The 19,039-nt window shown below is 37.7% G+C and overlaps 1 protein-coding gene across 1 annotated transcript in view; it reads right to left on the bottom strand.

Annotated features, from left to right (window-relative positions):
- LOC111342634 (adenosine receptor A2b-like) overlaps window positions 1-1,738 on the bottom strand; it is a 1,887-nt gene extending 149 nt beyond the window's left edge. The window contains exon 1 of the mRNA XM_022949731.2: window positions 1-1,738. This exon is cut by the window's left edge and continues 149 nt beyond it. Coding sequence (XP_022805466.2) covers window positions 190-1,161 — 972 coding nt within the window. The 5' untranslated portion in view covers window positions 1,162-1,738 and the 3' untranslated portion in view covers window positions 1-189.
- Window positions 1,739-19,039: the final 17,301 nt, after the last annotated feature.

Genomic DNA, 19,039 nt, shown 5'->3' with positions numbered 1-19,039 from the left:
TTATTTTAATCTCTTTTCCCTTCTGCATAAAAAGTGTTATTTCTATCCTGAATCGATGACCCTTGCCATTTAACAAAGTCTTTAACTGTGGACTCCATTTCTGGTCGATGCAGAAAGTAGTTTCTAACGTAGACCACGGAATGATAGTTCATGTGAGCTGCACAAACATATCTCCCAATCACTCCTGAGCTAAATTTGATAAGAGGCTTTGGAATAACTTGCCTCTAGAATCGAAGGAGCTGTGTTAGAGTTTCGTTGCCGACGACTTATGTTTCGCAGCGTACCCACAATAGCCTGACGAATATGTCTCATCTTCCAACAGTAAATAACAGGGTTCAAAAATGAGTTTAAGAACAACAGCGTCAAAGAGTATACGGCTAAACTTTTAGAAGTAGTATTCAAACCGTTAAATTTTTTGGTAAAGAAGTAAACTCCCCGAGGTACGTAACAAATCAATAATAAGAGATAGACAAAAAATAAACCGTTAGCAGATTTCTTAGCGCTCGAAAAATTCATGTTGCTCTCATTTCGCGTTGTTGTCTGTTGAAGTGCATGAATTTGGTTTCTATGTCGACGTATAACTGCATAAATCTTGATATAGACAACGGCTGTAATAAGAATACACATCACCCCAATAACGAAGAACAGCTGCGAAGACACCACACTACTACGCCAAATACTAGTTGACGATATAACCGCGCAAAAAAGCCACATTAAAATTACCACTACAATAACACGCTTTTGAGACACTAGTTCCTGATATCGGAGATGAAGATAAATCGCCAAAAACCTGTCTATGCTGATGGCTACAACACCAAAGAAAGAAGCTAAAAGAAACACATTGGTGAGGTTTAGAAACGCCAGATATGTTATGCAAGTAGGATTTTTAAATCGCGACCACTTTACCAAGATGGCGATGTAAAATGGTTCAACCAAAAGCCCAACGCATGTATCTGAAACAGCTAGACTCAGAAGCAGTATTTTTAAAGGCTTCGACAGAGAGGAAGTTTTTATAATCGCATGTACAGTTACAATGTTAAACATGACTGTTGTGCAGCATAGAACACCAATGAAGACGTAGTTGACAATGTAGATGACATAAAGTTCTTCAACTTCGGAACTCGTCGGAAAGACCTCTAACGATTTTTCACAAGATTCCATTATCGCGTCAAGTTTGTTCAGTTCAATGAATAACGGCCATCTTGTAATCTTTGTGACAGAAGTTCTGGTTCAATCGTCCAAAATATTTGAACAACACTCCAACTTTAATCTGCCATTAGACTTTCCAAAAATAGTGCAAAATTCTTAGTGAAGTTCCTTTGTAGTCCCGATCAAGTTCTACACCATGTTAGTGACTTTAACTGCATAGAACTGAAATCTTTCGATCAAAAATTTGATTCAAAAGAAAACGAAACGCTGCGCTCAATAATTTCGTTACGTTAAGAGGAACTCAAAATGTTTGCCACCTCAGTCATTAAACAATATAGGCCACCCGCTCCAATGACGTATTATGGCTTATGTCAACGTTAGTGACGAACATCACAAAGGGATGTAAATATTCAGATGTTTCACCTGCAAAAGATTGGCCCAGAGTCTGTAAACGGTTAGCCAGGAATCTAAGATCTCAAGATCTGCCATATATTTGATCTAGTATGCGAGGATAAAGCGAAATAAAACGCAACACAATTCCACCATGTTTTTTGACAGAAACTTACCGTCGCGCGAAATCAATTTGAAACAATCTACTTCTCCAAACGAGATTTATGATAAGCTTACGTCACGCGAACACATGATTAAGTCCAAGTCTCCCGGTGGTTGGTTCATAGTGGGCGCCTTTTGTTTTTCAACTTCCTGTTGGGAAAAGAATTCAAAGCTTGACTTCAGGAAAAAAATCAGTTTGAGTGAAGAAAACTTCAAACTCCTGTAAGATTACTGTAACTGCGACGTTTTCAAAATGTTGGCGTCTATGGTCCATCTATCGAACCCTAACACGGCACTCTTCTCGGGCTAAACTCCAGGATGTCGGTGCATCTACAACTGCTTTACAGTGGTTCCGGCCTTATTTGTCATCACGTCACCAAGTTGTACGCATCAACTCTACTCTGTCAGATCGCATGCAAGTAAGAAATGGCGTACCTCAAGGAAGTATACTCGGCCCACCTTTGTTCAGCATTTACGTTAATGACTTGCCGTCAATCCCACAGGTCTGCTCCCCACAATGCTATGTTGATGACACCAAACTTCTGTTATCCATTGCACTTTACGAGGAGAGAGGGGCCACAGATAAAATAAATCAGGATCTGCTTAAAATACGGAACTGGTGCTTTAATAACCAGCTACTTTTGAACCCAGGCAAGACGAAACTAATGATCTTTGGAAGCAGACAAAATATTGCAAAAGTGAATGATGATTTTAATCTGTCCCTTTTCGGGAAAGATCTTGTACCTGCAACAACCGCTAAAGACCTCGGTGTAATTATGGATCCAAACTTAACTTTCGGAAATCATATTCTAGAAACAGTTTCTTCGTGCATACCACGTTTAGCTCAGATAAATAGAGTTAAGCGGTACTCTTTTGACAAACAGTCCTTAATTATTATTATAAACTCACTTGTTTTCAGTAAATCATTTTATTGCTCACGCGTTTGGAGTAATACTTCTCAAATTTAAAAATGTTACAGACAGTCCAGAATTTTGCCTGGCGCATAGTAAATAGAAGAAGAAAATGCGATCACGTGTCTCCAACTTTAAAGGAACTACGCTGGCTGCCAGTGAAGGAGCATCTTTACTACCGTGGTGCCGTAATTTCATTTAAGTGTTTAACTGGATGTGCTCCTGGATATTTATCTACACAATTCATTAGACGATGTGATGTCACAAATCGTAGAACGCGAAGTTCTCAAATGCTTAACATACCTCGCTTTAGAACAGCAAGTGGCCAAAGGACTTTTTTCTATAGAGCAGTTACTTTATGGAATTCCTTATCTAACGATCTTAAACTTTGTGAATCGGTTAATGCGTTTAAACGCCACCTTAGGTCTCGCCTCTTAAGTAACCTTAGCACTTCCGCTATTTAAGTCATTGCTATATTTTAAGTCTGATATAAAATTTTTTAGCTCAATTGTAGAATTAATTTTTACCTTAATTGTATTGCCTCTGAAAATCCTCTTTGGGGAAGTGGTAATAAAGTATGTATGTAAAGTATGTAATTGTACGCACATTTGAAGACAGTTTTCGAACATTTAGGCGAATGCTGCAAAGACGACTTTAAGTCTCAAAACGATAGTAATATTATGTCTTCAAAGACACTTCTTAGTGATGGAGATCTAAAGTAATTACCACAGTAATTGGCCATTCGTAACAGCCCTTTTGGGACCAATAAAGTATTTTCATTGGTATTTATTAGCCGCTATTTCTACGATTTTCAGTTATCTTTCTTTTTTTTTAGTTTGCCCCTCGATTCCCAATACTCGTTGGACACCGTTTAAGATGGCTGGGTACAGTTTTCCTGCGCCTTGACCGGCTATGTTCAGACCGCTAAAAAACTGAAGTTTGAAATAGTGGGGCGTTGTGACAATAAAGTGTTAGATCATTTGTAGTATTTATTATAGAGTGTTAAAAGCATGCAGTTAGTGTTAGATAATTAGTACTATTTATTATTGTCCATGTGCCTATGTTTAGGGCTTACATATATATGCATTCGTAATTCCTAGTGTAACGATTTTTCCGTCTCGTAATCGTGCAGCAAGTTAAAGAATTACACGCAGTATTTTTAACATAAACTCGTCTTTACAGGCGTGGCATAGCAATCACTATTAATATGCTAAAGTAATAAGCTAATCCCTTTAAAATTTTTTTGGAAATCGACTCAGAAAATTCTCCATAGATTTTTCCCATTTTTAATATTTTCCTAGTTGAGGCTAGATCTCAATACTAACCAAATCTATAGCAGTTCCAAAATTATGATGTACTCAAGTCCACTCTTACATCAACTAAATGTTCGAAAGTCATATTGATATCATTGAATTTATTAATAGAAATTTCGGAAGCATTCTACGTTGCCATTTTCGAGATAAAAAGGTCCAACTTCGAACTAATGCCCACCAAATGTAATGTTAAAAAATACTCTTAATCTGCTAAGCTACAGCACCTCATTGATTGGAGAAATTCTTTTCAAAATTACGTGTAACACGTAAGAGCATATCTAAAATTAATTTAACGGGAATCAAATGTAACTCATTCAATAACACTTAATTTAGAGCCCTTTTGGGGGGCGTCATAAATTTTAAACGGCTAGATTTGATTGGTTAAGATTCTCTTAGAGAAGTTCTTTTTTTATTACTTTCAATACCTTTGTTGATCATTTAATAGAAAAACATCTCGTTTAGGGGAAAGGTGATTTGTTAAGTCGAGCACTTAGGTTGAGGAACCAACAAACTGCAAGCCGGCAGCCACATCAACCACAGGGCAATGTAAAACAAAACTGAAATGATTCATTGTCAACTTGAGTACTTGCGTCGGGGGACCAACAGACAGCTAAGTGGGCACGTCAACCACAAAACAGAACAAAAAGGTAATGATAATGACAAGGAAGGTTAGAAGGAATTGAAAAAATAAGGTATATGAATTATTGGCTGGTTAGTTAGTATTATAAGTGGTGAAAGAAATAGATAAGGCAGGCGTAAAGAGCTGGAAAGAAATTGGGGTTAGACTGAATTGCATCATTGATGTTAGTGAGTGTGTGTGTGTGTGTGGTTGGGGGGGGGGGGGGATTGGAGCGGCTTAGAAGGAAGTGTAATGCCGAAATAAAAATGATTAGCAAATAAATCGACGACTTACGATGAGGAACCAAAACCAACAAACTGATGTTCTCAGACATACACAGTAACATACACACATAGTTTATTGCAACTCCCTACAAGGGTTTTTCCATTACAAGGCTACATACTTCAAGTTAATATCACACGAAATTAAATAACCAAATAACAAAGGTAACGAATACGCGATGGAAAGTGAGTAAAATATATTAAGAAAGGGAACAAAATCCAATGGATTATATTTACTATTTACAAATTCATAGATTAATCAGGAAAAAGTAGTTTGGGCACAGCACAGTCGCTAAAGTCGAAGGAGTTGTGGTGTCGTTTGTTTCGGTAGTTGCAGTAGGTCGGTGAGCGTTTCGTCGGATGAAGTAAAAGATTTTGTCATTTTTTCTTTAAAAGAACACGGTCAACGTATTTGTTCTCGTCGGATCAGCTCTCGGAAATGTTGCATACTAGTTGCGCCCGTCGTGTCAGAGCCCTGATGGTCGTGGCTTTGTCTGATGTCAGGTTGTGGTATGACTCGTGCAGTAATTTATCGGTATGTGTCGGTTTCCTTTTAGACTTTTGTCCGTATTGATGCCTGAGTTGCCTTCACGGCTTACCAGGCAGCCCACCAAGAGAACTTTATCATCTTTTTCTACTTTCGTGGTAAATTTTAAGTCAGTTGTATCCTGTAAACTTTCAATATCCTCGTCACCCACAAACCCATAACTACGCTATGTCAGTAAGTAACAAACTTCGACTAAAAGGACGAACCGAAGAAGAAACAGGGAGCGGTTTACAAGATCAACTGCTCCTACTTCCAAGCCTCCTACGTCGGAGCGGAGACTCGGAGAAACCTCATAACAACACTAGCTCAATACAAGCGGGCGACGAGAAATGGTCATGTCAGCAATTACATAACAGGGCTCTGCGAACTGTCTAACTTACAGCACTAACTACTTTCAACGACTGACCTGACTTCACTAACTTAGAACAGACTCCCCTCAACAGGCGTCAACTACAAACAGCACCATATTAACGACCTATTTACAACATTAACACTACAAACGAAAAAAAAAAGAACAACCTAAGCTTACCGACGGATCGAAAGCGACCAATCACTGTCGAGTTACGTCACTTGAGACTTACAGCCAATAACAGCACGGCTAAACTAACTAATCAGTGTCTACGAACAGGGTTCAAAGGTTGACTTCAGAAAAAATAAGCTTAAGTGAAGAAAAATCCAAACTTTTGTAAATGCACTAAAGCGAGTGTAACAAGGTTACTCCGTTGTTTTCAAAATGTTGGCGTCTATGGTTCAATTGTAGGCACATTTGACGACAGTCTTTGAACATATATAAGAGAACCTTTTTAGAGATTTTAAACCTCAAAACCAAGTAAATATTATGTCTTTAAGACACTTTCTAGTGATGAAGACCTAAATAACATTGTTTCTAAAGTTTGCACTCAAAGTATGATAACGGATTACAAAATAAACGCCACCCACGGATGAAGGGTACCAGTCTCCACGCTCCAGAATCATGACACAAGGTTAGTGTATAATTTTCGCAGGGTGTCCACCATGGCGCGTCGAATGTGTCTCATCCTCCAGCAGTAAATAACAGGGTTTAGTGTTGAATTGAAGAACATCAGCGTATATGTGCTGACTTGAAAACTAGTCTTGACGATGCCGGAGCCATAGATTGCCCGAGCAGCCAAATAGATGAAAAGTGGGGCATAACAAACTAAAAACGCAAAGTAAACGTATAAAACTCCGACGGCAGTTTTCATGGTCCTTGCCAAATTTCTCATCTCACTATTTTGTCTGGATCGTTCCTCTTGTTCTTGTACTCGCTGGATTTGAATTTGTCTTTTGTGACGTCGCGTGATAAAATAAATCCTACAGTAGATAGCTGCGGTGACGAGGAGGCAAATGGTTCCGATAGGTGACCCTACCGTGGAGAGTACAGCAAAAGGAAAGAGGAACAAACTAAACGATGCAGACAAACTGTACGCCCATATGAAAATGACCACTCCAACAACCCGCTTGTGAGTCACAATTGATTGGTATCTGAGATGAAATTGAATCGCCAGGAATCTGTCTATACTAATGGCCATGATATTCAAGAATGAAGTCATGGAAAACAAATTCAAAACGACATGGAGTCCCAAGAAGAAGGTACAGTCTTCATTTTGAAGCTGTAACCATTTTATAAGTAATGAGAGAAAGAGTGGCTCCACTATCAAACCAACGCCAACATCAGATACAGCAACACTCACCAGCAATGTTTTTAGAGGTTTCGATAGCGCAGATGTTTTTGCGATTGCATAGATTGTGAAAATGTTCAACACTATAGCAGTGTAGCAAATAAAACTGTTTAAAACGCAGTTTATGATAAATGATGATTGGAAATCATCCAGTTCTGATATTTGCGGGTAAATCCTGAGAAGTATGTCGCAGTTTGATTCTGCCATGATGATCCAGTGCTAACTTGCTGCTTAGTACGTGTATGGACTAGGACCAAGGCCTTTATTTTTAAAGGGAAATTTGTCGAAGAGCTTTTTGTTAAGGAGCAGGCTTTTTGCGTCAATCAGGGAGAGAGATACATTGTGGACTCAAAGGAGGATTAATTCGATCCGCCTTGACGTGCTAAACTGCTTGAAAATAATAAATAAGCTCCTGTGAGGTATGAAGAATAAGTTCTGACGAGAAAACGAACGAGGAGATTTCTGTATTCGCAATCCCTGTGGATAAAAATTATTAAAATCAAAGAGATGTATTGAAGTAAGTTTTATTAAAAAACTCTCAACCATCAACGTATCATGGATAAGTCGACTTTAAATACAATGGATCGCAAAACACAACAGCTGTTGACCAAGTAACTATTTCTCAAGTCAATTGAGGAACTCGATCGATTGTAAGTACTATGGTACAAACAATAAATGATCGCGAAAAAGATGCAAGGGAGACTAATGATCGATATTTACACTGAGACAGAATTAGGCAAGACGGCAAGAATACATTTGTTTCAACATTAAATGGGAAAATTGCTCTTTTTCATGAAGTGTCCATAACAACGGTTAGGTGAAAACTAAATGCGTGAAAATAAAACGTCATGATGGCTGGATACAGTTCTTTTAAAGCTGGCGAAACACTTTGCTTTTCATTGAGGATCGTGGCGGATTTGATCACCAATTAAATATCTAATATGTCTAGCATCGGCAATTTCATACGCCGATTGGGGCGATTGGCAAAAATTGCCATCACCAATCGCCGCGCTTTGCGTTCACCGACTTAAGCTCTGAGCGGTTATATTCATGGCACTTAAAAACCAACTTTCACCCTTTGAAGTCTAACGATTCTCGCGCATATGTTAAAAAAGGGATTGAAGTTTGAAATAGTGGGCGCAATCACCAGAGTTATGGGAAAATCCCGTTAATTCCTTGTATAGATGGGCAACTGCAGCTCAGCTTTTCAAATTTAGAATTTTTTTTTTACAATAGCATTTCTTTCTTCACGGGCACTTACATTAAGCCAGGACAAGATGTTTCACCCGAACGATAAATTGAACCGTATCTTTTCACCTTCTTGAACTGAAATCTGTGACAATCTTCACTGTTCTTGGTCAACCTTATCTTTTGGGTTACTCGTACCTTTTTCAAACTTTCTCTACCCAAGCTATTTCATGATCGAGAATTTTAATCGTTTAAAGGACGACTCCTTTGGAACTACAATGACTTAAAAAGATATGACGAGGTTTTTTAAAGAAAAGACAACATGATGTTTGACGCAAAATTCCATTCCAGAAATAAAACCTTTGAAACGAGACTGATTAGAGTCGGACCACAATGCTGAGAAAATTTAAAATAACTAAATCTACAGCAGTTCCAAAATTATGATGCCCCAAAGCTCATTTCTTATATCGACTTAATGTCAGAAATTCTTTTTCAGGTCATTGCATTTTATTAACAGAAATGTGGGAGAAATTTTATGCTGCCATTTTCGAGATAAAAAGATCTACCTTCGAATTAATCTCCACGAAAACTAATATTAAAAGATAATCGTGGCTTTGTTTGATGTTGGGTCGTAGGATGACTCTTCTAGAAACTTGTCGATATCTTTCAGGTTTCTCGATCGTGAACAGGAGGCGTAACATTACAAACGAACCAAACAAAACGAACTAACGTATGATGCACGATCCTTGCGGTAGATAGCGCTATTTATGCAATAGCGAAAATCAGATCTGAAAAAAATCAGGCCTGTACGGGATTCGAACCACTGACCTCTGCAATACTAGTGCAGCGCTCTACCAATTGAGCTAACAAGCCAACTGGGAGCAGGCCGTTAAGTTGATTCGTGATAAACCCGTGAAAGTGATAAATCAGATACAATGAATATATGAAGTTCATATATTTGAACTGCGGTATTAGATACGTATGATGCACGATCCTCGCAGTAGATAGCGCTATTTATGCAATAGCGAACTAACATTAATTACCGACGAATCGAAACCGACCAATCCCTGCCGACTTACGCCACTTGAGTCTCACAGCCCATAACAGCTCGGCAATTTGTACAAACCGGTTGCCAACAGGGTTCAAAGACTGAGTTTAGAAAAAATAAGCTTAAGTAAAGAAAACTCCAAACTTCTGTAAAACCAGTAAGAAGAGTGTAAAAAGGTAACTGCGTTGTTTTCCAAATGTTGGCGTCTATGAAAGAATTACAAGCACATTTGAAGATAGTTTTCGAACGTATAGGTTATTTTTTTAATCTAAAAATGCGCAAGTATCATGTATTCAAAGACACTTTCTAGTGATGAATAACTAAATAATATGGTTTCTAAATCAGGAGTTTAATTCTCCATTGGCAACATTGGTTTCCAAAATCCAGCCTCACTTCGAATCGAGTTTCATTGATGAGTTGTCAAAATGTCGAAAATCAGGCGGAGCCTTAAGTCTTACGGTGTTCAAAATCTGATAGAGCCAAAGAATAAGACGGAGCCAGATTGAAACCTCGTCCTATATCCGATGGAGGTTGGAATCGGATGAAGTCCAGATTGGAATAGGGTTCAGAATATATAGCGTACAACCCAAAAACTGAAAGCTTTGGAATTTCGGCTAAAACTAGATAGAAAAAGTCCAAATGAAATTCGGATTGCACTCAAAAGTAGACGACAGATTGCAAAATAAACATCGTATTCTGATGAAAGACTCTAGTCTTCACGGTCTAGAATCAAAACACACGATTGGTATATAATTTTCTTAGGGTGTCCACCATAGCGTGTCGAATGTGTCTTATCGTCCAGCCGTAAATAATAGGGTTTAGCGATGAATTGAAGAACATCAGCGTATATGTGTAAAGCTGAACACTAGCAACAACGATGCTGGGGACATTCTTTGCACGGGCAAGCAAAATGATAAAGCGTGGGAAATAACAAACTAAAAATGCAAAGTAAACGTATAAAACACCGACAGCAGTTTTCATGTTCCTTGCCAAATTTCTCATCTCACTATTTTGTCTGGATCGTGCCTCTTGTTCTTGTACTTGCTGGGCTTGAATTTCTCTTTTGTGGCGTCGTGTGATATAATAAATCTTACAATAGATAGCTGTGGTGACGAGGAGGCAAATGGTTCCAATTACTGACAGTATTGTTGAGAGTACAGCAAAAGGAAAGAGTAACAAAGCTAACGATGAAAGGATAGTAAAAGTCCATATTGAAATTACTACTCCAACAACCCGCTTGTGAGTCACAATTGTTTGGTATCTGAGATGAAGTTCAACTGCCAGGAATCTGTCCACACTAATAGCCATGACATTCAAGAATGAAGCTTTAGAAAACAACATTAAAATGACATGGAGTCCCAAGAAGAAGGTGCAGTCTGGATTTTGAAGCTGCAACCATTTGAAAAATAATGAGAGATAGAATGGCTCCACTATCAAACCAACACCAACATCAGATACAGCAACACTCACCAGCAATGTTTTCAAAGGTTTCGGTAGCGCAGATGTTTTTGTAATTGCGTAGATTGTTAAAATGTTTAACATGATAGCTGTGTAGCAAATAAAACTGTTCAAAACGCAGTTTACGGTTAATGTTGCTTGGAGTTTATCCAATTCTGATATTTGTGGGTAAATCCTGAGAAGTATGTCGCAGTTTGACTCTGCCATGATGATCCAGCGCTAAATTGCTTCTTAGTACGTGTTGGAACAAGGACCAGGGCTTTTTTTACTCGAAAGAAGAATTTTTCGAAGAGCTCTTTGTCAAGGAGCAGGCCTTTGCGTCAATCGGGGAGAGAGAGATATTGTGGACACGAGAGGCGATCAATCAGACACACGATGACGTGTCAAACTGCCTCAAAATGATAAAAAAGCTCCTCTGAGGCATGGAGAATAAGTTTTGACGGGGAGAACAAGGCGGTTTTTGTATTAGCAATCCCTGTGAATTAAAATGATTAAAATCAAACAAAAGTTTCGAAGTAAGTTGTATTAAAAAACACTCAACCATCAACCTATTATGAATAAATTGATATTGAATACAATGGATCGAAAAACACAACAGCTGTTGACCAAGTAACTATTCTTAGCTCATAAATGATAGTAAAAGAGGTGCAAGGAAAACTCCAGATTTTTGCGTTGAGACAGAATTGGTCGAGACCGCAAGTGTATTTTTGTTTCAACGTTATATATAAACACTTCTCTTACAGATGAATTGTCCATAACAACGGCTTTTTGGAAACAAAATAAGTGAAAAAAAAAGGTCATCAGTTCTTTGATTGTCTTAAGGATGGCTGGATAAAGTTTTCCTGAAGTTGATGAAACACTTGGTATTTCACTCACCGACCGGGGCGGAATTTTTTTCGCGGGTGAAAATCACTAATATCTGATATGCTAGATATTGAAAATATTATACGATTGGCGAAAATCGTTGACACAAAATTGGTCGAGCTCAGAGACTATCTTTGTTTCAAAATGTAATAGAAAAATTGCTCTTTTTCATTGTCCCTTAACAATTGCTTTGTGAAAACAAAATGGCTGAAAATAAATCGACATCATCTCTTTGATGGTCTTTAAGATCTTTATTCGCCGATCGGGGCGGATTTGATCACCCGTGAAAATGAGAAATTAGTTATACAGTCGAACCTCGATTATCTGGACCACTGGGGACTGGCCTGAATAGTCCGGATAATCGAGACTCCGGATAATCGAAAATATGAATATTAATGAGTCAACACTGAATACATTTGTAAACCGTAACATTTAACTGATCGAGAATCATGCAAGAATGAACCACAATCACAAGCCATTTCTGACTACAATTTACTACTATGGGTGTTAGGCGCGTTTAAGATCACTCGGGCAATAACCTTGCCCAAAATTGTCCTTTGATGCGAAACAAATTAAGTTCTGACTGGAATTTTATAACTCAGTTCGGCGTATGATAGCTTTCCTACGGATAATAAATGTGACCAATTAATATTCATGAAAAAAGGGGACCAGAAAAGCTAGTCCGGATAATCGAGAAATCCGGATAATCGAGGCCCAGATAATCGAGGTTTGACTGTAGTGAGTTATAGGTGCACACGGGAGGTTGCTAAGCATACATACATTTACATTTTTTTACATACATTTATTTTTTTGGGTAAAACAGGTTAAGTTAATACAATCGCAGCAAAAGGCTGATGTGGACCTGCCTAAAAATAAATTAGATAAAATAAAAGTAGGATGATGTAAAATGTATAAATAAAAACAAGTTAAAAATACACATAGTTATTGTGTTTATTAGCTATCATAGGAGCTCTAAACTGAGAAATAATTAATGTCCTCGGAAAATCTACGCAAAATTTGCTTGAGTTTGTCTTAGCTCATCGACTCATTTATATTAATTAATCTATTAAGAAATGTCCAAATTGTTGGTCCCCTATATTGAATACATTGTTTGCCAATTTCATATTTGACACGTGGAATAACAAATTGGCTTTTACAAATTGGCTTTTACAAATTGGCTTTTACAAATTGGCTTTTACAAAGAGGCGAAGAGTCGCTAGAAGCGATAGCTGAGAGTAACTTTAGCTTCTCGAGCGCTCAGCAAACCTTTCAAGTGCGTCTATATCTCAGTAGTGTTCGCTATGGTGTTTATAATTTGTTTTATAGTATAAAATCATTGTAGCAAAAGATTTTCCTTCAATCGAACCAAAACCTTTGTGTAGTCTTACATGACCAGACATAACAATCGCGCGAAAACGTGGCAATGCACAACTTGCAGGGCTCGATCACTCGCCAAGTCAATTGGAGGTAAAAGTAATCAAGTTTACTGAAATTCATTAAAAAAAAAAAGCTCTTTCTGAGCTTTGTATCTATAAACAATCATTGCAATTATTCAACCATGAGCAAAGTGTCCGACAAAAGTAAAGAACCGTCTTTTAATGTCACTTAAAAATGGACTGTACGCCAAGCTGAAATAAACACAAAACAAATGGTCTACCAAAATTCACTTATTTATAGACCTTAACTCTTCAATTTATTTTAACCGAAGGCAAAAGTAATCACATTTACTAAAATTCATTTAAAAAGCTCTTTCCGAGCTTGTATCTATAAACAATTGGTGAAATTGCTCAACCATGAGCAGTGTCCGACAAAAGTAAAAACCGTCTTTTAACGTCATTTAAAAATGAACTGTACGCCAAGCTGAAGTAAACACAAAAAGAAATGGTCTACCAAAATTCTCTTATTTATAGACGTTAAGTGTTCTATTTATTTTAACCTCTAATCATAGTAAACGCTCTCTGAAAGCTGCTTTTTACCTTAAAAAGTGGACACTGACCAGTTTTTTTATTCCTTTCGTCTTTTTTGACTGCCGTTCGCCATCAAGCTCTCGAAGCTTGCTTTCGCTTACACTTGAAAATCTCTTAGCAGATAACTCAGCAAATGGACAAGAAAATAAGACAAAGGATTGTATGTCTGTCTCATTTTCCGGCAACGGCGAAGACATTTCTGCATTTCTGGTAGAAGCACAGGCGGCCCAAGGGTACTGCGTGTGATTTTTGGGGTCTAAAGTTCATAATCGGCAATACCTAACATATTAAGATCGAATTTTAAGCGTGAGCGTGGGCCGTTAAAAAAAGGAAAAATCATAAGAAAAATCAAGAGAAAATTAAAAAGGATAATAAAAGCGAGGAATAATACGTGTGAAGTCTCCTTACCTTTTTTCTGTAGCCGCTTTGTCGCCAATGGTCGTTTTAGCGCTGTTTTGGCGACTTTCTTTGTAACGCGTGCGGTGATACCAGTCAACTGTATAGACGGGAAAATTATAAAAAAAAAAAAAAATTAAGAAAAAATTAAAAAGGATAATAAAAGCGAGGAATATATCGTATGAAGTCTCCTTAACTTTTTCAGTAGCTTTTTTGCCGTTTACGGTCCTTTTAACGCTGTTTTGGCAACTTTCTTTGTAACGCGTGCGGTGTTACCAGTCAACTGTACATAGGAAAACTCGAGACTGGAAACTTCAACCGGTCCCGAACACCAACCGTCGCCACTCGAAGGCTGATAAATCCCACAAAAGTAGACCGATCTTCCTCAAATTTCCACCCGCAAAAGCGCTTTGCTAAGTGCCCGTTCCAGCGGCAAAATTTTCCAAATTCTGCTGCATCGATCCGAGAGCCGCTCCGTTTTCCCACACATCTGGCTAAATCGCTTCGTAGGTGTTCGTAATCCTTTTGGCTTTACTACGGGATTCAAACATCGAAGTGTATCCTGGTCGAATTACACGCACGACTCCCCAGACGGTGTTGTTTGACAATAGGGCAAAGGTAACAACCCTCCTATCGATCCCCTGGAGAGTCTTTATTTGGTCAGATCCCTAGTAAGATTCCTTCTTCACCGACACTTATTATAAGCAAAGACAAGAGGTTTCATACGAACGAAGAATTGAACCTCAACTTTTCACCATCTTGAAATGAAACCTGAGACAATCGTCGCTGTTCTTGTTTATCCTCGTTTTTCGGTTATTCGTACCTTTTCCAAAATTTCTCCACTCCACCTATTTCGTGATCGGGACATTTATCTTTTAAAAGACGCTTCTTTTTGGAACTACAATGACATAACTGATAAAGCTAAAAGTTCTATTGGGGAGACGAAAATGGAAAACGGTTCAGGCGGTAAAAGTTATTTACGGTGACAGTCAGGTTTAAAATCTTTGTGAGGAAAAAACATTTAAACCGAATCATTAATAAGTAGCCTTTGGAAAATTTAATCAGCTTGGCAGTTGATTCCCTTGGGAAACATTTCAGTGCCGCTGAATAGCAAAAAAAAGAAGAAAAGGAACCATGGTCACGTTGCTACTGAAATTGTATATAGTGGTGCCAGTCCACTTCACATGCCAATGGTGTGTTAAGTTCTCTTTGTCAGAGTAATCTACGGAAGCCGAAAAGGGACAATTCAAAAATATTTTTCAAATCCCGAAAAATATTTCTAATCGCAATATTTATTTTAAACGCACTGTCGAAAAGTTTGACAAATCCAAAGATATTTTGCAAATCCAAAAAAATATTTAGAAATCCAAAAAAAATTTTTCAAAATCCGAAAATATTTTGCGAATCCGAAAAAATATTTTGAAATCCAAAAATATTTTTTCAAAATCCGAAAATATTTTGCAAATCCAAAAAAATATTTTGTCACGTGCTATTTGCGCCTGCAGTCACCCAGCGTTTTCTTGCCATATTCCGCATATAGGATAGAACATGTTCTGTCATAAATGTGGAAGAGAATGTGGGAACAATGAAACATTCTGCCGTTGTTGTGGAACACTAAAATGGCGTGAAGAGGAAAGTGTGTTTCCAGCTCGGGAGACGAAAGATTGGCTATAGAACATTACTTTAATAAGGGATTTCGTTACGAGACCATTGTTCACTTTCTGGCAGAATACCATGGGATTTCAATGAACGTTAGGACTTTGAAGAGAAGGCTACGTCACTATGGGTTACTCCCCAGCGCGTGTTTAGAGTAGCCTATTCAAAGTTTGGCCCCATTGAGTATGTCTTTGGGCTACCGCCCTCTTTTGTAAGATACGAGAAACGGATTTTTGTATATTTCGTTGAGTAGTGGTTGTGTTTCTATTAAATACCAGTGTCTCATGAGAATTTGCTTTAGGTTTGGCACTGATGGTTGGTATTGTGTAACAAAAAAGGCAAGATTCGTTGGTTCGTCTTTTGTTTCTGTTGAAGAGATAATTTCCTGTTTTTTAATTCACTTCTGAGAGGGTTGTGCTAATGAGGCCCTCTCGGTAGCCTCTCTTTAGCAAATGTGCTTCATTTGTAATTTTCTCCTCAAATATTGTTTGAGAGGAGTTTGTTTCTAGAAGTCTAAGGGTCTCCCCTTTAATGCAGTCTCTTTTAATTCCTTGTGGGTGACAGGAACTATAGTGTGTATACAGAAATGTCTCAGTTTGTTTAAAATGAGTACGCACATCAGGGATTGCGTCTGTTTTGAATCGTTTGCCTTTGTAGATGTACAGCTATTTTTTTCACTGTCTCAATCGTTAAGTTATCTTGATTGCTTTCAGCTTTCGCCACGCGCGCTGATTCGATCGTACTACAGTTCTATGTGTTCCCATTTAACATAAAATTTTTTTGGATTTCAAAATATTGTTTTGGATTTGCAAAATATTTTCGGATTTTGAAAAAATTTTTTTGGATTTCAAAAAATTTTTTTGGACTCGCAAAACATTTTCGGATTTTGAAAAAATTTTTTTGGATTTCAAAATATTCTTTTGGATTCGCAAAATATTTTCGGATTTTGAAAAAAATTTTTTGGATTTCTAAATATTTTTTCGGATTTGCAAAATATCTTTGGATTTGTCAAACTTTTCGACAGTGAGTTTAAAATAAATATTGCGATTTGAAATATTTTTCGGGATTTGAAAAATATTTTTGGATTGTCCCTTTTCGGCTTCCGTAGTAATCTGTGCAGTTGGTGCAAACCTATAGTTCCACTTCCTTTGTCCATTGAGCAAAAAGTGCATTCTTAGTGATCCTGAGTTAAGACCACAATTGATAATTAGGTCACAATTAAAATTGCCCAGCAAGTGATTGACATATGTGTACTAACATACAATCCGGTTGAAGTTGTTCAATGTTTCTTAGTTTTTGTATTTTTTTTGTTTGAGAGGAGGGGGGGGGGGGGGAGGGGCGGGACGAATCGGTTCTACCCAGACTAGTCCAATTTATTGCATCCAAAGTCCCTGAATACCCACAAAAGCACTGATGGCACATCGTAGGTTGGCAGCTAACGAAATGGCACATCGTGCCAGTCAGTGTGTTGTTACAACTGCGTAGGTGAAATTGTTACCTGCTCTTGTTATTAAGAAAATGTGTGATTTGAGGCTTTGGATGGAGTCAACAGAATGATTAAAAGATATTTCTGCAAATACAGTATGTCAGCTTCATTGGGACAGCTTTATTTATATGATTGTTTATGTTTATAAAATGAAATTTACATTAATCCATGGAGATAAATATTTCGCAATATATCTACAAAAAAGAATAAGTAAAAGACAGAAAACCATGCACTAGTTAGAATAACTACAGATAAATTACCAAAAGTGCTAACCACCTTGTAGTTATGCTTGATACAGACAGTTTTTTGTTTTGCCTTTAAAGAACATTAGAAACACGCACTACTTATCATTACTTATTCTTACTGTTTGAATTATTATGCTAGAATTCATAGTTATTATGACAGTGACAAATGTCGTTATTACTTTAAGTATGCAGGTATCGGTAATCAGATATACCTTGGCTAACTCAACTTTGATGCTGCGTTTACTTTACATATTTCCTCCTTTGTATCCAAAGAATAATTGACATTAGCTCATCTTTTGGTGCTATCCTATAAAAGCAGAGACGCTACATAACAGGACATGAGTGATTAATGTAGATCTTATCTTACTCCTTTGAAGAAATTTCTGTCTTAGGTGATCCTGTAAAACTGTTACCTTCTGGCCCTGAAACTGTCTGCTTCTAAACCTGAATACTAAAAATTTGTAATGGTCATCGAATCTCCTAGGAGCACTGAAAGCTTTCTCAATTGCACATTGTAGGTGTTTATAAGTGACAGAAGTCTTTCTTTTACATCCTTCTTTAACTGCATACCCAATATTTTGATTTGTAAAGTTTAATTGTACATGTTAGTTTCATAGGAATTATTGTGACTTCATTTTCAGAGTCACGATTTATCTTACACATTTGTCGACAATGTTTCCAACCCAAACAAAAAAAAATTCTCAGTGTTGTGTGGCAACAGCTAAAGTTGTTATCATCTCCATGTGCGAGATATGTTCGCAGTGTTTAGGAAAACAATAACATATTATATCTGTGGTAAGGAGAGGCATGCCATTATTGCTTTTTTAAATAGTTTCTTTTTCAATAAGGGGTGCATTACCTGAGCTGGTTGACTGTTTGTTGACATGGCATCATATGGGCCATGACAGCCTCACTCGTGTAATCAGCCCCTAAAGGGATTATTGGAATTCCCTGAAAGACCCCTAAAGCTGCCTGAATTATTATTTACATCACATTATTATTTTACAGCACATACAAACATATTTACAGCAAACAAACTACGCGAACAACTTAGTGATCTCAGCCGGAAGATAAATACCGAAGTACATCCTGTCTTTACAAGCCGCAAGATCAACGGATGAGCTTAAACACGAAGGTGCGCCATAAAAGGAGCCTTATGTCCCACCGGACCATTTGTCAATCAACCGTCGCGTGATGTAGAACTCTTGGAGTCAAGTCAGCTTGAGCTACAGCTACTCCAAAGCAGTGAACAGCGGGCGCATTCCTCAAAATTGTTTTATGTCTTCATCACCATACAAGAATTTTTGAGATTTGTATTTCCTTTCTTCGATGAAAACTGTCTTTATTTGTGGCGGTAAATTTGAGATCAAAGCAGGTGGCTCGCACGTTACCTCATGCCACCGTGCTTGTGGAAGTAACCAATAGATATCTCAGATACAATGAATATATGAAGTTTATATATTTTGAACTGCGGTATTAGATACGTATGATGCACGATCCTTGCAGTAGATAGCGCTATTTATGCAATAGCGAAAATCAGACCTGAAAAAAATCAGGCCTGTACGGGATTCGAACCACTGACCTCTGCGATACTAGTGCAGCGCTCTACCAATTGAGCTAACAAGCCAACTGGGAGCAGGCCGTTAAGTTGATTCGTAA

Source organism: Stylophora pistillata, chromosome 7 (assembly GCF_964205215.1).
Source record: "Stylophora pistillata chromosome 7, jaStyPist1.2, whole genome shotgun sequence".
NCBI lineage: Eukaryota > Metazoa > Cnidaria > Anthozoa > Scleractinia > Pocilloporidae > Stylophora > Stylophora pistillata.
This window is presented reverse-complemented; position numbering and strand designations above follow the sequence as displayed.